The sequence below is a fragment of the Cygnus atratus genome, chromosome 21 (assembly GCF_013377495.2).
Source record: "Cygnus atratus isolate AKBS03 ecotype Queensland, Australia chromosome 21, CAtr_DNAZoo_HiC_assembly, whole genome shotgun sequence".
Classification (NCBI taxonomy): domain Eukaryota; kingdom Metazoa; phylum Chordata; class Aves; order Anseriformes; family Anatidae; genus Cygnus; species Cygnus atratus.
This window is the reverse complement of record NC_066382.1, coordinates 8,019,816-8,038,742: the sequence shown is the minus strand read 5'-3', so window position 1 is coordinate 8,038,742 and position 18,927 is coordinate 8,019,816. Positions and strand designations below refer to the sequence as shown.

Sequence of the window (18,927 nt, the reverse complement as noted above, 5' to 3'; positions counted from 1 at the left end):
AAAAGCAAGCATATTTTATAAGTGTCTCTAAGACAAACACCTGTGGCTGTGTATTGCTTTTGGCCATACCAGAATTTCACCTGTTTCATGAACATCAATACTATAAATAGAAAATTCCTGAAATGTAAACGTTGGAAAATAATGGTACAGAAACTGTCCTGGAAGTTTTCAGTGCCAGTTCACCGCTACATGCACAAGCTTTCCCAAGAAGAGGGCCGGCCTTGTGCCAAAATACCAGGTGAAACAGGATAACCCAAAACAAAGCCACAGCAACTGCTCATGTCAGGCACCCGAGTGCCTCTGCAGGGCTGAACCGCAAGAATTTGCTATGACCGGAGTGCTGCAGCACCCTGCCAAAACCCCTGCAGTGCAATGCTGCAGAGGAGTATTTAGAGGGAAATAAATAAATAAATAAATAAATAAGGTGAAGTACCTCTCAAATATAACCCCTGACATGGAAATCTGTATGTGGGGTGTTGTTTCCATTGGTGTAGGTGATGAGAGCATCGTGATGACCGACAGCCACGGGGCACAGCTTACACTGGAGGCGCTCAGAGGTGCTGCAACAAGATGCTTTGTAAGAAAGCAAGAGCAAAAGTAATTTTTCTAGGTAGTAAGGAATCAGTGAACAAACCTGCAGGTTTTGGGGCAGCATGAGGCAGCTGAGGTACCGAGGCAGTGCTTTCGAGGCTCAGCAAATAGCCCACAAAAATGCATCTGGCTGACCAGGCACAGTTATCTGACCTGTAACCACCAGCGAAGAGTGACGGCGCATAATGGCCCGGAGGTTTTACAGGACCCATTAAGTGAGGCTTTGTCCTTTAGAGCCTTTTCTTGCCTCCCTCCCTAGAGAGCTTTGAATTCGGGGGGCGGGGGGGGGGGGGGTGGTGCGGGAGAAGGAATCGCAGTCCTGCTCTCGAACTGGCAAGTGCTTTGGTCTTGCTGCCTTTAGACTAATCTCTCTGACAGTTCAAAACCTGTAACATCTTTGGGAGATGAGAAATGCTGGACCATTTCACAGTTAGATACCTGATTGACAGCACTGGTTTTCTTCTTTAACAGAAAAAAAAAAAAAAAAGGTCTTAATTATTTAATTATTGACTGCACGCCTGGCCAAAGGTTTGAACTATCCCCCTTGCAACAGACTGCATTTTTCGTCCTCCTGCCACCTCTGGCCCTCTGACCCTGTTGCATCAGTACTGTGAAGCCAACATGTTTTAGGCCACTCATCTACGAGCAGTAATTAAAAGGCATGATTAAAGAACAAGGGATAATTGCCCAGGACACAGAGTCCCCCACCTGGGGAGTGTTTCTCCACAGCCCCAGCTGGTTCCCACAGGTGTCAAGATGTGGTATTTTTTGGAGGCCGACCTCTGTTCCCAGCCCATTACCTTTTTAACCACAGGGCCCCCCATCATGCCTTGGAGCACAAAGCATATCTGACGTGCCCTGGGGAAACATTAAATAGCCCAGTGCAGGCATGGGCTTGCAGTGCAGCTGGGCTCTGGTGGGTGTTGTGCTTCCTGGGCTCCATCAGGCACCACTGGATGGGTCAGCATCAAATCCCACCGGTGCTTGAAAGCCTTCAGGACCCACTTCAGGATCCCTGAAGAGCTTTTGTCGTTGTCCCATGCCTGCAAGTAGGAGCCTGACCACCACACAATGAAGGTAAGGCTTCCCTAGCACCTCCTCATTGCTAAAAGGGTTCAGGGCTGGATTTAACCCCCCGCACTGCTCGCTGTGTGGATGGCACTTGGGGCTCTCCTCTCACCTCTGTTGTGCCACCGAGCAGGTCGAGAGCTCAGAGCCTGCGGAGGACAAGGCACGATGCTGCCAGCCAGGGCCGGGAGGGGAGGGCACTCGTGGACCTCCTGATCCCACCAGCAGAAAGCACCTCTCCCAGAAGCCGTTTTGCAGCAGACTGTGCTGAGTGATGCTCCCCAAGCAGTACCGCAGCCCTCGCCTCTCCTGAAAGCTCTGCCTGTGCCAAAGCACTGCCGGGCAGCCCCAGCGTGCAGCTGGCTGGTGCCTGCTCCCACCTCACTACAGCCTGGCTCTCTTCAGCTTCTTCCAAAAGGAGAATGGGGTGGCTGCTCAACCCTGTCTGCTCTTGGGGACACGGAAGGGGCAGTAGGGACAGACAGACAGATGGGTGGTGGAGGCCACCATCATGCCACACAATGAGTCAAGGTAGCATCTGGTGAATGCATGAGTTACCTGTCTATGTTCTGTCCTGGAGGAAGACAGGATGCTTCCTGCATGCACACACATGGACACACACATACACCAGCTCTCCTTTGCCCTAAACATCATTATTTCCCCATAAAACACTTCAAAACACAATGAAGCTGGCAGCTCTACCACCTGCTGCACCAGCCAAGGCTCAGGCAGTAACACTAAGCTGTTTTGGAATTACCCAAGCGCAAACAATGACTGAGCGTTTGCTCCAGAGAAGAATTTCTTTCTTTCTTTCTTCTTTTTTTTTTTTTTTTCCTTTCTCACTTAACTCAAATGGCTGAACAGATTTTCTTCAAAGCCTGCAAAACAGTCAGGGTCTAGTGGAAGGAAGAAAGGTTATGGGGAGTTAGCTCAGAAGGTGGCCTGGGAAATTAAAAAAGCATTGTAAATTGGGGTCTAAGAAGGTGCCTGTTAATAGCAGACACTCTCAGAGGGAAGCTGATGGAGATGTTCAGAGACGGTGTGAGTGGTACCTCCACTCTCAGCAGTGTCCCAAGAGAGCATCTTGTGGGAGACTTTTCTCACTGGTCTCAGGGCACCATGCCCTGCTTCCTGGCCCTGCCCATAGGGCAGGCAGTGTCTGCACGAAAGGCACAGACCCTGCGATGGTGAACCTCACCCCACAACACACACATGGGGTCAGGGCTGCTTAACCCATGCAGCTCAGAGACCCATGTGATTTCATTAATAGTCCATCTGTTTAACAATTGTTCAGATCATAGGGTCTGACAATGGTCACTGTTTGACAATAGTTTCTAAAGAACTCTTAATTCCCAAAGGGGCAATACTAAGGGTTGGCAACTGTAGGTGGTCTATGTGAAAGAGATGACTGCAAAATGAACATACCCCAAGGGCCCTATCTATATACAAAACTGGTGGTCCAGCCTCCGCCTAGGGTACTTGAGCACTTTGGCAGTGCTGAGGACCATGGGATGGATCCCAGGTGTTACAGAATCATAGCATCATCTAGGTTTGAAAAGACCTTCAAGATCACCAAGTGCAACCACCAACCTGAGCTATGGAGTCCCGGCAATACACCACATCCCTTAGTGCCACCTCCACACGTCTCTTCAATACCTCCAGGGATGGGGGCTCCATCACCTCCCTGGACAGCCCATCCTGATGCTTGACCACCCTCTCCATGAAGAAATTCTTCCTAATATCCAATCTAAAACTCTCTGGTACGACTTGAGACCTTCCAAGCAGCTCTCAGGGATCCAGCACTCTGACCCAGGCCGTGCTTTGTCCTCAGAGGATCAGGTTCCTGGGAAGCGGCCAGAGCAGAGGCAGCAGACATCTCTGTGCCCTTGCAGGTGTCCCCATGATTGCAGTCTTGCAGATGATGGCGTTCGGTCTTGCTCTCCTCTCAACCCTCTTCCTCCTCCTGGCCACGTGCACTGACTGCTGGATGGTGAATGCTGATGACAGCTTGGAGGTGAGTAGAGAAGCTGTGTTCATGGCTGAGAGCCAGGTTGGTGCCTTGCTATCCAAGAGGTTGGGTCATGTCTCCACGGGCCTGGAGGGGGAACATGGTGGGATAAACCCACCACTTTCTGCGTGAGCTGGAGGACCAGGAAAATGCTAGAGCAGAAGGAAGGGAGAGACAAAGAACAGGATATGGTGGTGAGAGCCCGAAGCTCTGCCTTGGTGGGTTGGGATATCCCTGAGGAGCAGGGGGGGCTTTTGGGTGCTTTCTGCTTTGAGCATCTTTCTCCTGCTTCCAGGTGAGCCACAAATGCCGGGGGCTTTGGAGAGAATGTGTCACCAACATGCAGGATGGGGTCAGGACCTGTGACCAATATGACTCCATTTTGGCAGACCATCCAGGTAAGCAAGCAGGGTCTGGAGGTGGAGGCATTACTGTACGGCACTAACCCTTTTCTAGCACGAGGCAAATGCTTTGCCTATTCCACCAAATCCCTTTAATCTCTCACGAACAGCCACAAAGGCACTTTTAAGTACACAGCTAAAAGTATTCCCTCTTTGAGAAGATGACCCTCACTGCAAAGGACTGACCTTTGTGGTTGAGCATCGGAGGCCTCTTGCCTCACCAGCATGGCCAGGACAGTAGCCCAGGGACCTGCTGCATCTGCTGAGCGAGGGCACAAAGCTGTGCTGAGAGGCCAACACACCACAGAGGTGGTTCGGCCCAGCTCCAGCCTGCTCCACCATTTCCTGATGGGATTTGCAACCCCCTCTCACCTCAGGAAAAGGAATTTTGTCAGGAAAGGGGAGCCTGACATGAGTCAAAGCAGTTGTACTGAGTGGATGCAGGTGTTTGAGGGAGTGTGGTGAGGGCCATGCCCACTGGCCAAGACCTTGTGTCCTCAGCTCATGGACAGACAGCATGGTAAGGCTTGCACAGGACACATCAGGCCCCGCACAGGAGAGCCCTTGTCCTGTAAAGGGTGATGGTGTGGGACAGCACAGATTTGGACAGAGGAGAAGGGAACGAGAAGTTAGCATGGACTACGTGGGGATTTTGTGCTGCTCTGGGGAAAAAGCTTTGCAGGGAGAAGTCACATCACACACGTAGTGATGTGAAGCTCTCAAGGAAACGACCATATCCCAGATGCTGACCGGTGCGCCTTAAGTTGCTTGGTTTCTTGAGCTGAGCTGATAACTGGCTGATTAAGTCCTGTTGCAGGGTTTCTGATGAGCACCCTGGCTATAGTACATGGTGAGCAGCACATAGGGCTCGGGGGACGTCCCAGTGTCAACATCTCCTACAGATATGCCCAGCAGCAAGCTGGGTGAGTCTAGCAGGGACACAGGCAGCAGTTGGGGAGGGGGGAGGCAGATCCTCTGACCATTCCTCAGTCCCGTTTTTTTTTTCCCCAGTGAAGATTGTGGTGACACGGACGCTGCTGATCACAGCAGACCTCCTGGTGGGCCTGGCCTTGGCAACTTTGCTCCTTGGGCTCGACTGCATCAAGTTCCTCAAGGAAGATCCTCGTGCGAAACTGAGGATGTGCTACGGGGCTGGTGTCATCCTCGGCATCGGGAGTGCGTGGCTGGGAGTGCTCGGGGGGCAGCTGGACCTTGTGGCCCATGGGGAGCTAAGGGCAACCTCAGAGGGGCCCTGGGGTTGTATGGCTCTCCCTTAACTGGCCCCATTCCTCATAGGCATCCTGGGCCTGGTAGGCTCTGTGTGGTATGCGGTGGATGTCTACTTGGAGAGGGCCATGCTGGTGTCACACAACATATTCCTGGGAGTCCACTATGACTTCGGGTGGTCTTGCTGGCTGGGGATGGCTGGCTCAACGGGCTGCTTCACGGCATCCATCCTGCTGACCTGCTGCCTCTCTGCTTGTTCAGGTCAGTTCACGTTGCCCTGGGCTGCCCCATCCCACAGCAGGGGGCTTCTTGTCCTGCACGGCCCATCACATCCCTGACTCTCTCCTGCAAGGCTCCAGCATCTGCCACCAGACCCCGAGGCTCCCCCAGCGCCGAATTGTCACCAGCAAGATGTACACCATGGACTCCCGTGTGTGATGGGCAGCAGCACCTCCTGCACCCAGCCCATTGCACGATGCTCACCCCCAAGTCTGACCCCATTAAAGCACCATCATCTACTCCAGGACATCTCTGCAACTGCTCTAGGACTCCAATTTCAGGGCTCCAGGCAGGGCCTACGCAAGCTATGGCATCAGCAGCTGCAAAAAGTGGGCATGCTGCAGAAGCAAGTCATGCACAGAGAGGCTTTATTGCCAATTCCAGCCAGGTTTATTCAAAAATAAAACCCAGAAAAGTGGTGGTTTATGAAAAGAGGCTCCTCATTGATGCCAGAAGAGAAGGTCTCTGCAGGGGTGAGGGAAAGCTTAACACCATGCTTCCCAATTTAATTCCCTATTTCTCCATCATAACATCATGGAGCAGTTCAGGACCTTTCCAGATCGCACAGCTCAATTCAGCACTTCATATGACCCCGTATGAAACCTGGGGTCCTAAGCTCCTGCTTCCCCCTGCATGCAACAGCTCCCCAGCTGTACTGTCCTAGGTTGCTCCTGCCACCCCAAAGCCCCTTGGGGAGCTCTCGCTGCACTGAGGGTGACAGCAGCGAAGCAGCTCCTGGTCACTGCCCCACTGCTGCTTTGGAGGAGGTGAGCAAAAAGCCTCGTCTGCGTGGAGCAACACTGACTCCACGTGGCTGCTGGCCCTGATGATGCAGCAGCCTGCTGGAAGCTGCCCCTGCACTCAGCAATTTGGCAGCATACATGCCATTTAAAAACTGGGTAAAGCTAGTAGCCTGGAGCATTCGATAATGTTCTCACGGGGTTATCATTAGAGTAACGCCGTAACCGCATACAGAGGCGGTTTGAAAAACTAATGGAGGTGCTCTTCATGCAGAGCTGGGTACTGAAGTCCATGCAAAAGGAAGTCTGTTTTCCAAATGAATTATTACCCTTTTTCACTCACAAAACACTTTGAAAACAAGCCAGAACCCCCAAACCACCCTCTCCCCCATTGGCTGAGATTAAAATCTCCCGATTTCAAGCTCAGCTCCTCTGCTCAACAGCCAAAAGCAATGTGCAATCCAGGAAAAGCCTCACTTCCCGCCTGAATGACAGCACCACACCGCCTGCTCCTTCCTCTCTGAGGATGCTGGGGTCCTCTGCCACGCTCCTTGGGGAAAGTTCATCTAACTGCAAAGGTGAGCCTGGAGAGAAAAGTCACTCCTCCCTGCTCTGCTCAGTCTTTGTCCTATCCCTTACTTCTTAGCCAAAGATTAGCAGACAGAAACCATGGCAGTGAAAGGAGGTTGGACCAGGTCTGTGGTCCGAAGAACTGATAGCTTACAGGAGACACCTCCACTGCTCTAAGGCAGCCAGCAGCATGTTAAAAGGCATTTTAGAGATGCAGCATTGAGCTGTTAATGGTTAGCACTTGAGCACACAGGAAAGCAATTAAAAAGAGCAAGCATTTGCATGATAAAAGCAGAGAGCTCATTAGTGCATAGAAAGGAAAAAGCTACAGCTCCCATCCGAAGCTGTCAGACAACTCCGACCCCACCGGGTGCTCCTCGCTAGCAGCTTTGCATTCATCACCAGTAAATTTATTACAAGTGCACAGCACACTGCTCCGCGAGGCTGGGCAGGACCGAGTGAGCCACACCTGGGCTAAGAAACAGCTCTGGGTTTCCAGCAGGCCCGGAGCAGCCCTGACACACACACACACACACACACGGCTCGCTGCAAGGTCTAATCACAGAGGAGCTGGCTTCTCTGCAAAACACAGCTCGAGTTTCCATGCTCACTGAACCCCAGCATGAGAGCAGCTCAGGCACAGCAGAGAAGCATGTCACCACCTGAACCTGCCTGCAGGCAGCACAGCCTGGGAGCTCTGACATCTGCTTGCCAGGAGCCCACACTGAGCAGAGCACGAGTCAAACCAAGCCCATGCACACTTAAGATTGCTCTCCCCTTTTGGGAGCTCAGCTTCAAACCCAGCTGGAGACCTGTGTTTTCCCCTGGTTTGCCCTAGGTTCCCTCCCCACGCAGCAGTTAAGGGGGCAGCAACTTTTGCAGTGACTCACCTGTGAAAACATCACATCCACATCCTAGTAAGTCAGGAGCAGCAGCGCTTTGCATCATCCCAGATGACGAGTGCCCCCCCTTCCCAAAAGGGCTCCCACATCACCTCTGTTTCTGCAGTGTTCATATTCCAGTGAGGACACAGCTGAGCTGCTCCAGCAAACAGCCTTTGGAAACACACTTGGATGACACCAAGCACCTCCCCTCATCATCCTCTGGCCTTTCCACCGAGTTGTATCAGGATTTAATTACACCATTTTCAGAAGTTTGTGTCTGACCATCCTTACAAAACTGGCAAGTGTCTAATTTGAGACTACTTTCCTCAAGGAGATGATGACAAAACTTAATTCAGCAGGAGGAAGAAACCCCTCAGCCACCCACAGCCTTGGAGAGGTGGCAGCAAAGGCCCCTGCTCAAAGAGGTCTCACTTAACAAGAGGAACAGATTTCAGCCTCTGCATTTAACTCACCAGTTTGACAAACTGGAGTTTTATACAGAGAAACTCCCATCATATAACACCTGCTATTAAGGTATCAGCAACCCTCCAGTCATTACACTGGAAGCCAGGGCACCAACACTGACAACCCACCACTTGCACAATACCCAGGGGTGTCCAGCACAAGCCGGGGCCCTTTCACCCACTGCAGCCTACGGGAAGGGTGTGAGGCAACAGCAGCCTCCCACTGAGCAGCCAGCCCTGCACCAAGAGCTGTCATCTCTCTGAGCCCTCGGCCCCAGGCCGTGACTTTCACAGAACTGCTACGCTCACGTGCAACAAGAGGCTCTGTAGACCTCTCAGTCTGTTTTACCACAACAGCCTGAATGAGGAAGCATGTTACAAACCCAAACTCCCTTGCAGTAAGGCAAGGAATAGACAGGCAGCCAGAAGCAGGCTCCAGGAAGTCAAGCGCCTTAGGGTCACACAGATTTCCCTTAGGTTTCACTGAGCAGAGCTGAGGGCACTTAAAATTGAAGAGTGTACGAGTTCAACATAGTTTTGATAGATATCCAAATACATCATGCTGAAAAAAAATAAAGCAGTCTTTTTCAAAGCCTCTTACGAATGCTTAACTTACGTGCTTCCCATACAAAAGTCGGTTTGAAACAACCAAGCACACACTGTAATTCTTTAAGACCTTTATTAACAGATGCTTGCAGTTTGACTTGAAAAAATCAGGTGTACATTTCATACAAATTAAAAATGAGGTTCTTAAAAATCTCAACTTGACCAGATATGAAACAATTTAAAAACCTTTAAAGGTGTATTGAGAAAAAACAGACTTTTAAAAAACGTGTTTATCGTTTCCAAAAGGAGACTTCTTTAGGTAAAAATAATAAAAACCCCATGCTGCATAGATAATGCAGATAGTTCTAGTAATCTGGTCAACAGCAAAAAGCAAGCACTTAAGGTCTTCAGTTCCAATTCTTTTGTTCATTTCTTATTGCTGGAATTTCATTTTCTTTTCTTCTTCATTTCTTAGGTCTTTTCTTTGATGACTAAACTGAAAGAAAAAAGGGACAGATATCATCAGATATAAATGTTTCGTCTACCAAGACTCACCTGCAATTTAAATTCACACTGAGCTTTCATACACACAGAAAAATCTTATCAGCTACAGCTCTTAAATTAGTCCAGCACGTCAGCCCACTTTCCAGTGATCAAAACTGCCAGCTTCTATGCAAAATAAGTGCAAAGAATTCCAGGAGGAAAAACAAAAAAAAGAGTTTTTAAACAGAACGTAATTCTATCTACACCTCTCCCCTCACTGGCCTCCTGCTTCAGACTCTTTCATGACAGCCTCTTGGAGAAAGCTCCTCAGATCAGGCACTGCAGACACACACAACTCTACCATACGCCTGTCTGGAAACAAAGCTGGTAAACTCCGAGGAAACTCCTGGGAAGGCAGGAGGACAACTTAAGATCCGCAAAAGATGGCTGAACAGCAAGTCTCTACCTGTGCCTAGCAGAGGTAGAACAGCCTCACTATGCACCAGAAATGACAATTTATATTCCCCAATACTACCAAATAGACAGAAAAAGCAAAATAAAATGTTGTGTTATTTCTTTCTTTGAAGCCTGCTAGTTAAGGAATTCATCCAGCTTGTCTCAACCATTAACAGCAGGATAATACAAAGGTTCACGTCAGGCACACAGAAAACACCGCAGCATGACTTAAGAGGTATCAAATAAGCTATTTGCACAACAAATTCAGCAGCATCCGAGCCCTTGAAGTAAGAGTCCCTAAGACCTCATAGTTGGAGAGGTCTGTAGCTATTAATGACACCAAACTACGGCTCCTGCCTAACTCCTGCATTCCCTATTCTTCCCATTAATGTAACTATTCATTAACATTCTCACCAGGATCTAAATAAGTCTGAACGCTGGCCTTCGAAGGCAGAAGAGTGATGAGTGAAACAACAGGAGTGGGATATGAACTCTGGTTAAGAGAGGAAATACAGAAGAGGAAGAACAGACAGGGAAGGTGCCAGAAACAAAGCAGAAGATAGAACAAGTAACAAACTGTTCTGACAATGAAAATTCCCAAACTAGCAAGCGAATCTATCAGAAGACAGCACCAAGCTAGCATCAAATCACAACTTGCTTACTTTGCGATGAAGGCAACGTTTTTAATATTGACCTTAACAACCAGCCACACTAGTACTTCAGTCTAGGAAAGTGAGGCCTCCAGCTGAATGCAACGTCAACCACAGATGCAACAGAGCTGCTTAAGAACCACTGCTGCCAGCATTTTTGTTCAGATAAAAAGCCATTACCAAGTTATTCCTGCAAATTCTACGTCAGCTTATTAGAAATGAATCCCTAGAGGTCTTAATGCCATCCAAATCCCCTTTGGGACAGCAGCAAAAGCCAAACATGCTTACAGACTCAAGTAAATCCTAGTATCTCTGCATACCTGTTTCTCCTAGCAGGATACTTTCAGCTCACTATACCAGCATCACCTGAACTACTACTACTGGGTGACTGAAGACTGTCATAAGCCTGAGTTACTAATTATAGCCAAGATTTTAAGATTAGCAGTACTCTAGGCGATGATTCCAGCAGTGAAAATTAGAGCCTGGTAACTGAGTCCTCCCAATTAACCAGCATTTGGACAGGAAAATCTCACAGCTCAGTTCTGCAGAACTTGGTAAGTGCACTGCTAAGTGTGGCTAGCTCTCTTACAGTACACATTAGCAAAAATAGTTCAAATCTTTTAAGGCAAAAATTAAGAGGAAGGCGTCCAAAGAAAAAGGTCAACCATCAGATCATATCCTCAAGAACATCCAGGCACGCACCCGGATGATGGTAGAGATGGTAAGCCGGTATTTACTCAGCCCCGCCCTGCTCGGCCTCGGGAGCGGACGTGTTCTCAGCTGGTGGTTCGGCTGTCTTCGTCTCTTTGCCATCTTGTGGTTTAGGGTTCTCTGGGCGTCTGCGTCTGTAGTTGAAGTTACGACGGTACCGACGTTGAGGTGGCTGCTGACTTTGGGTCTCATCCCCTTGGTTCTCTTTATCTTCCTCATTTCCATCCTCTCTAGGCTGTCTTTGACGAGGAGGACCCCTGAAAGTCAAGCTAGGCTTTAACAATGCAGCATCTGACCATCGCGATGTTCTGTCTGTGTTGCTAAAGCTCTAGGTAAAAGAAAAAGAGTTGATCTGCAGCATACCTGCGAAATCGTGGTCTGTAACCTCGATACATGTTCTGCCTGACTGGTCTGCCTTGCTCTCCTGCACCCTGGTTGTCAGCACCCTGGAAGACATTAGGCAACAAACCATCTTAGCCACATGCAAAAACATCACCACCACAACTAGCCAAACTGTGGAGAGCCTGCTGTAAGGCAGGCGGGCTGACAGCTGAAGTCTGAAGCATACAATAAGGTGGGCAGTGGTCCTAGCACTATGCAGAATTTATTCTTTTTCCAGTTAATTATACAGAAAGCTAACACAAATTTGAACACACTGCTTTTCAAGAGTAGTGACTAAGACCTCCAGCATATTACTATCTGCTCAAGCATTTTATCTTACTGCTAAGCCTTATGGAACAGATCTTGAGCATCCACAAAGAATGGCAAAGAGCTGCACCCCATCACCGTGCTCCAAAGAAATCAAGTCAGCACAGCACCACGCTCTATGCAAACATTACCTCCACTATCTCTCCCTGCACGGGAGGGTTGGAATATTGTGGTCGACGCCCGTAGGGCCTACGCATGTAGTAAGGTGGGTACCGCCGCCTGCGGTAGGGGCGACGTTGTTGGGCTTGGCCTTCCGGGATGTTTTCTGCTCCTTCGTTCTTTTCCCCACTCTCACTGTTCTGGTAGTTTTGCTGGTAGTTGCGTGGAGGACCCCTGCGACGCGGATATCGTCTGTAATGGTTACGGTCTGCTGCGTATTTACTGCCTTGCACTGGAACTCCACCAGGGCCTGTAACGTTAGCTGCCTCCGCACCCTACAGAGCAGGGAGAGCGTTAGGTAAGCAGTGAGCACCAGATCAGTTATAGCATAATATAATGTAGTACTGAGCAACAATTTACATCCACATTTGTAAAGCAATGAAAACCCATTCATCTCCCTGGATGTCATCAGGCATCGACTCAAACCACAGACACCACACCAAAGCCTGCAGACCAAGTTTTCTGTGCATACTCTAACACCCGAGATGTGTTTACCTTTTCTCCTTCAACCACATCAAACTCCACGGTCTCTCCATCTCCTACGCTGCGGAGGTACTTCCTGGGGTTATTCTTCTTTATGGCAGTCTAACAACATAATATTGCAGAATTACATTTACAGGCACAGCATTAAAATACTACTTAGCGTGTCTGAAGACTTGTATTTATTCCTTAAGATGACATCCTCCTGAACAGGGAATTAAACCACAGTGAAAACTCAAAGCCAAATTTACGTTTTACTATGATTTTGGCCTACCTGAAGCTCTACCATTGTCTAGAAATATCTGACAATATGCTGTCTGCTAGTTGAGAAGTTGAAAAAGCAGTTCGAAGAGATACAAAGAAACCACAAAACCAACGCAAACTGAACCAGAATTTTATCACTAAGCACCCCATCGTGTCTGTACCTTCCCAAGAAGTATGCACACCAATACAAAAAGCTTGCTTTGGGTTTTCCAATCACGTAATCAGGTTTCCATCCCTCTACTTCCCACAAGAATATGCAGTAGCCTACATTCAACTGAGGCTGTCCCGAACTACGTAAACATATCAATAACCAGAAATCAAGAGACTTCCTTCTCCGAGGCTTCCGATACTCTTGCTTCGGCCACAGTATTTTATTTACCAGTTAACTGCAAATCTACTCTAGCTGAAAGTTATACACCAATCATTACACTTTCCACAGTGTCAATACTAGAAAACTTTTTGTCTAAGTGTCTGCGTGTTAAATGACACTACTAGAAAATGCTGAATTTTCTACGTTGTTCAGCAGTGGTTAAATTTTTTGACAGGTGACAGTGCCCTACGTGCGCTATTCTCAGCCATATTCTACTTGCCAAATACTTGAACTGAACAGCAAGACAAGTGAAACAACTTTACAAATAAATGCCAGCAATAGAATTCAGCTAGTTTTTTTCCCTAAATGGAATAAAATCTACAGAAAAACATGTCCAGAAATTTCAGCATACAGTGAGTTTAGGGAGAGATGAGAAACCTTACTACAACAGCAGCAGAGTGTAACACATCTTCATGAGAAACTAGCTTAGTAACGAGGATGGGAAGGAGCATGCACAGCCTAGAACATGATCATTTATTTCAGATTAAACCCCAAAACTGCTTTATCATGAAAATCGCTACATTAAAACAAGCCACTGCCAAACTGTGCTGTTAGAAACGGACAGTAGTTACACGACAAGTCCAGAAATCTGACAGTAAGTCAAGGTCCCTTACGGGTTACCCTACTTGCATATCAAGTAATAAAGTCCAACCGCTTTGCTTTCCTTCAGTGTATATATTCCTGTCTCCGTCCACAGAAAACCAGTTGAGTCTCTCGGACTTTCTCCACTGCCCATTACAGAATAATGTTTTATTAATAAACGCCTCCACAGTTTTATTATGTTTAAAAACACTGAGCTGGTCACACTGATTCAAGTCAGACACAACAGACTCAGTGAAGGCCTATCTGCTCTATGCAGTAAACCACAGAGGCATCGCAGTCTCACTTTGTGCTACCCATAGATTATATTTAAACGGGTATGTCTGACTGAAAATGCATCTACTAAAATGTTTATAAACTTTCATTGAAAGCCTGGAGTAATAAAAAAAATCCATAGAAGTTTTGCCAAAAAAAAAAAAAAAAAAAACACCTTCCCTGGTTCATTCCTATTACAGCCCAATTCATTTTTTCTCCCTGCTGCACATTTTTCTTTCAGCCTTATTTCTATATGCTGTAAACCCACAAGACAACGTAAATGGACTTCAGGTAGCTATTCCCAAGTTGGGGCACTATAATTTCCATCACTATATAGCATCAGCCTACTCCACCCTATGCATCTGAAGTCCTGATGATGGATGCATGTGGATACGCAAAATCTCCAACCACAAGCGAGCTCTACTTGCATCCCATCCCTGAGAAACAGTCGCTTGTGTTCAAGTAACAGTTCTTGGAAACTTGAGGTGCTTTCACGCCCTCAGTTCCACTTAGGAAAGGTTGTGCAGAGCAAGTCTCAGATAGATAACGTGTTTTTCAGTTTCCAGAAAATCTTACCTGATGGACAAACACATCTTCCTTGGTGTCATTCCTGTAAGACAACACGAAATTGAAATTCAGATGTGAAGTGCACAGTGAGTTAGCCCAGTTTTAAAACGCAGTTGTTTAGGGGTGGGATCAAAACAGCAAACTGTCAAGACAAGTAGCTTCCAGCATCAGCACTACTCTTCAACCTGCTCTTAACTGTTCCCTTATTAGCTTACTGCTTAAAGGAAAGATTTTATCAGGTAGCCTATGCAAGGTTTAGAGTACGCACCGAAGTCCTGTAAGACTCTCATGAAAGCATTTCTCCTCTCTCCATCCTTGCTCTCCCACCAGTAGAGAGGCTTGAAGAAGACAAACACCTGACAGTGACCAGTCCATCATTTCTGGTAACACCGCGTGGGAGATGTGCCATCGCAGGCTATGAAAACCACCCGAGTCTTGCTTCCCCAGTCACATTTCCTACAGGCTGCAACAGTGAGCTGCAGCGACCTTGTGAGGACAGCTCCACGGACAGCTGCTGCCCAGGGCACAGGACACATTCCTGCTGCGAAGCAAGGCAAGCACCCTGTGCGCGCCCCATCACACTGGCTTCCTGCTGACAACCACCTGCGACCACTTCAGTTACCTCCTCTCAGCCGTGCTGCTTCCTCCAGCTGCAGAGCAACAGCATTAACTGATCGGCATTCCACTGAAGAAAGGCAGTGGGGTTGTTCAAGTCCCACTTGTGAACACAGAGAGCGCCAGCCTTGGGCTTCTCTACTCACAAGAAACAGAAAACAGCATGAATCTGTACCTCTAACCTGAACAAGAATCCAAAAGCATCTTTCAGGGCGATCACGCCATAGCTTCCACAACTGCCATGCTCAGCAAGGCCGGGCAACCACAATCAGCACCAAGTGAAGTCAGGGAAGTTTCTGTTCTGCAATTAAGCGGCACAGCTGAAACGGCCTCCACAATGGTTTGAGAGCTCTACTCACCATTTCCACCACTCATAACAAGCTCAGAGCCCCACATTCAAGGTCACATCACACCAACCGAACCTCACTGTGGTGTTAGTTTCAAGTCATTCCACAGACTCATGAATCAACAGCAAAGTGCCTTTTATTTCCTAGAATGACTGGTTAAAGACACAGCAAAGCAAGCTTGTGTTAAAGTGCGCTCATAACTGATTTTTTTTTTTTAAATAAGATAAAGGCAATTACTCCTCACCATTGGCTTTAAAACGTGAGAATGACAACCGTGACTTTTCCAAAACTCAATCCAAGCTTTGGCTATTCTGCCGGACAGCACCACTAAAAGTCACCTTGTTTCCTCACACAGCTGATGCTTGAAAATACTACAGGCCTCTGAGTTTACTGTAGTAAAGACAACGGAAAGGACTACAGAAGAGCAAGCATGATCATCAGGAGGCAGCTTATCTTCAGCCCCTGTGATGCAGCATCCAGAAGCCCTTGAAAACCCGAGCCTAAACACTTGCTTGTTCACCATGCAAGATCTCTTAAGAGACGCACCAACAGCTGAAAACCTTCAGGAAAGCCTGTGACAGGTTTCAGTAAAGACGCTTGCTATCCTTCTGCACTCTCAGCTGAAAAGCAGCATCAAGAAGCGCTCACCACCTATGCTCTTCGAGTGTGGATGCTCTATACTCTTGCCCAACTTTGATTTTTGGCAACCACACCAGATGTTTGTCGCTGGGGTCCTTTTTCAATGGCTGTTTCATTTGAGAGTATATTGAAGCTTTAGATACATGAACGACTCAGGCACACACAAGTAGCTCAAGGTGTATACCTGATTAGTTAGAAAGTTTACTGGTTAATTTCAAAGCCCAGTGCATGATTCCCGTACTAAGATGGCATTTTCCAGCAACCACATCTAGAAGCAGTAAGTGTACTGCCGCTCAGATGGTGCAGGAATACCAGCAACTATCACATTCTCAACCAAAACACGAAACAGCACAGCAGACCCCCATTCTGAAGCCCTAATGACCTGGTTAGCTCATCTTAGTACTAGATGATATTCCCATCAGTATCTTTAACTGCATTAAAAGAACACTTAGACAAGCAGACCAACTGTGTATGAAAACGTAGCAAAGCTGTAAATACAAAGCCAGCCATCAACGTGCAGTTCCGATTAGTTAACAGGACCGAATCAGTGGCCTGCATATTCATTTATTACTTTGACAACTGGGAGAAACAACTGACAGATAGAATTTAAACTACTATTTCAGGAAAGAAATGCACTTTAACATTAAAATAACACAGTAAATACTTGAAGCTCACATGCACCTAGAAAGCTGAATTTTAGTTGCAAAGCTGGTTTTAGCTGCAAGCATACCCGACCGAAGCAAAGACAAGCAAGAGCAGAAGCTCTCACAATTTCCCTTGTAGCAAGCGAGAGATATTCCAGAGCTGTGGAAATGTCCTCCAGTTCAGTTCTCAGGCTGCAGCTCTAATCTCCTGATAACATGAGATCATGCTGGGTTTCTCATTAAAAATGGCAACCTCGGGGATTAAACAGCTGCCAAAACAATATGAGCGGGGAAGCCATTCAGATGTCTTAACTAGCTGCTGTTGCTTCCGTGCTTGACTCACATAACTGAGCATTTCCACTACTGAGCGGAGCCGAGAAAAGCCTTCCCTAGAGGTAGAGTTTGTGGCCTGTAACTTTATAGGCACTTACAAGAAGAGCAAGAGACGCTAAAGCTAACAACACAGACAGCTGTTCAGCACCCAACGTTCAAACGCTACACGGGGAACTGGACAGGTTCAGCCAGCCAAACCTTTGAAGTCACACACAAAATCAGCTAAGGAGCTCAGTAGACACTTAAGACAGGGCCAAAAGGTACCAGGTAGATAAAAAGGCATTCTTTAGAACAAACCTAAGTAAGAACACCAGTATCTACACTCACTTCCCTAGAGAAGGATTCCCAAGCCTTCTGTCAAATTCTGTTACTGTGGGTTTGAAGCCATCCAGCTGCAATACATCTTTCTTCAGCTTGTTTCAGACTTTAACACACTTGTTCAACTTACACTCAACACTTTCCTGATCCAAAAAGCCTTATGCTGCCACAGAAGAGGCAAAAATAACCTCCAGCAGGAAATACAATTATCCTATGTCTTTCCCCATTTCTGGTAGATGCATTCCTCCAGAGGTGCTTAAGGGGGGAACAGCTCCTACAAATACAGCCTCTGCAAATAACCCACCCGATGGCACTCCACCACCGGCTGACGGGATTTCCATTTCGTTCCAGAAGGGCCTGGCAGAGCAATTCCAGAACTCCTGCTCCACTCAGCAGCTTCACCGCTACGCTAACCTGAAGTCTACACACAAACCCGTAAGCGTTCAGGTTTGTTCTTTAAATCCCCTACTGGCAGAAAGAGAACCTCCCGGGCATTTCAGCACCTCCCGGGTGTTTCAAAACCTCCCGGGCGTTTGTTTCTCGAGGCCTGTCCGTGCACTCCAGCCTCGCGATGGAGAAGCGGCCTGAACTTTGCACGTTTCCCCGTACGGTCGCAGCTCGCCGAGGACAGCACGCTTCCAGGCCCCTCCAGCTACCCCCACCCCGGCTCCTGACCCTGACGGCAGCCGGCCTCCCACCCCCCCCCATCCACACTCCCACCCCCCCGAGGAGCCCGGGGAAGGCCCCGGGGCCGCGCTCACCTGTTGATGAAGCCGTAACCGTTCCGTACGTTGAACCATTTCACTGTTCCCAAAACCTTCGTTGCTGGAAAGGGAGCGACAAGACAGAAAAGGGGGGGGGGGGGGGGAGAGTTGCGGGGCGTCAGGCGCGGCACGTGGCGGGGCGGCGCACACAAAGGCCCCGCGTGGCGGACATTTTGCGCCGCGCCGCCCCGCCCCCACCCGCCGACACGCGGGGCCCGGCGGCGCGCGCGCGCGCGCCCAACGGCCGCGAGGGGAGGGGAGGGAAGGGGAGGGGGGGGCGGAGGGGAAGGGGGCGCGCGGCGCTCTGAGGAGGCGCGCGCGCAGCCCCGCGGGTGGGGGGTGGGGGGCGCGCGCACCGCCGAGGCCCTCCCCTCCCGTCCCCTCCCCGCCGCCGCCGCCGCGGCCCCCTCCGTCCCTCACCGATGACCTTCTTGTCCCCGCCGGCGGGAGGCGCCGCCGAGGCCAGGCCGCTGCCCCCGTTCCCGGTGCCGCCGTTGGGCTTGGAGTCGGCGGGGGCGGCGGCGGGGGCCGCCGCGGGGACGGGGGCGGCGGGCGGCTGGGTCTCGGCCTCGCTGCTCATGGCGGCGGCTGTTCGGTGCGGGCGGTGGTGGTGACTGGCTGTTTGCGCCGCCTCCCGCGGTGTGATGGTGACTGAGGCCGGCCGTGGGGGGGCTGCTCCCTGCTCCGGGCTCGCTGAGCTCCGCTCTCCGCTCCCGATACCGATCGAACTGGCCACAATGGCGGCCCGCACCGGCTAGCCACCCCGCGCGCCCCGCCCGAGCGCCC

The 18,927-nt window shown here is 49.2% G+C and overlaps 2 protein-coding genes across 4 annotated transcripts; one reads left to right on the top strand and one right to left on the bottom strand.

The window, feature by feature from the left end:
* Positions 1 to 3,280: 3,280 nt before the first annotated feature.
* LOC118258818 (claudin-16-like) lies at positions 3,281 to 5,733 on the top strand. The gene is made up of 5 exons (XM_050714986.1): positions 3,281 to 3,673; positions 3,963 to 4,065; positions 5,080 to 5,244; positions 5,365 to 5,556; positions 5,648 to 5,733. The coding sequence occupies exons 1-5, from the start codon at positions 3,560 to 3,562 to the stop codon at positions 5,731 to 5,733; spliced, it is 660 nt and encodes a 219-aa protein (XP_050570943.1). The 5' UTR covers positions 3,281 to 3,559.
* A 5,336-nt stretch (positions 5,734 to 11,069) lies between these two features.
* YBX1 (Y-box binding protein 1) lies at positions 11,070 to 18,895 on the bottom strand. 3 transcript variants are annotated; one of them, XM_035567829.2, is made up of 8 exons: positions 18,718 to 18,894; positions 18,562 to 18,615; positions 18,139 to 18,202; positions 14,491 to 14,524; positions 12,441 to 12,530; positions 11,918 to 12,220; positions 11,442 to 11,524; positions 11,070 to 11,347 (listed from the first exon to the last, which is right to left on the bottom strand). In XM_035567829.2, the coding sequence occupies exons 1-8, from the start codon at positions 18,719 to 18,721 to the stop codon at positions 11,101 to 11,103; spliced, it is 879 nt and encodes a 292-aa protein (XP_035423722.1). In that variant the 5' UTR covers positions 18,722 to 18,894; the 3' UTR covers positions 11,070 to 11,100. The 3 variants fall into 3 exon arrangements, with proteins under 3 accessions (XP_035423722.1, XP_035423720.1, XP_035423721.1); XM_035567827.2 differs by having other exon boundaries at positions 18,562 to 18,895; XM_035567828.2 differs by having other exon boundaries at positions 11,070 to 11,335; positions 18,562 to 18,893.
* Positions 18,896 to 18,927: the final 32 nt, after the last annotated feature.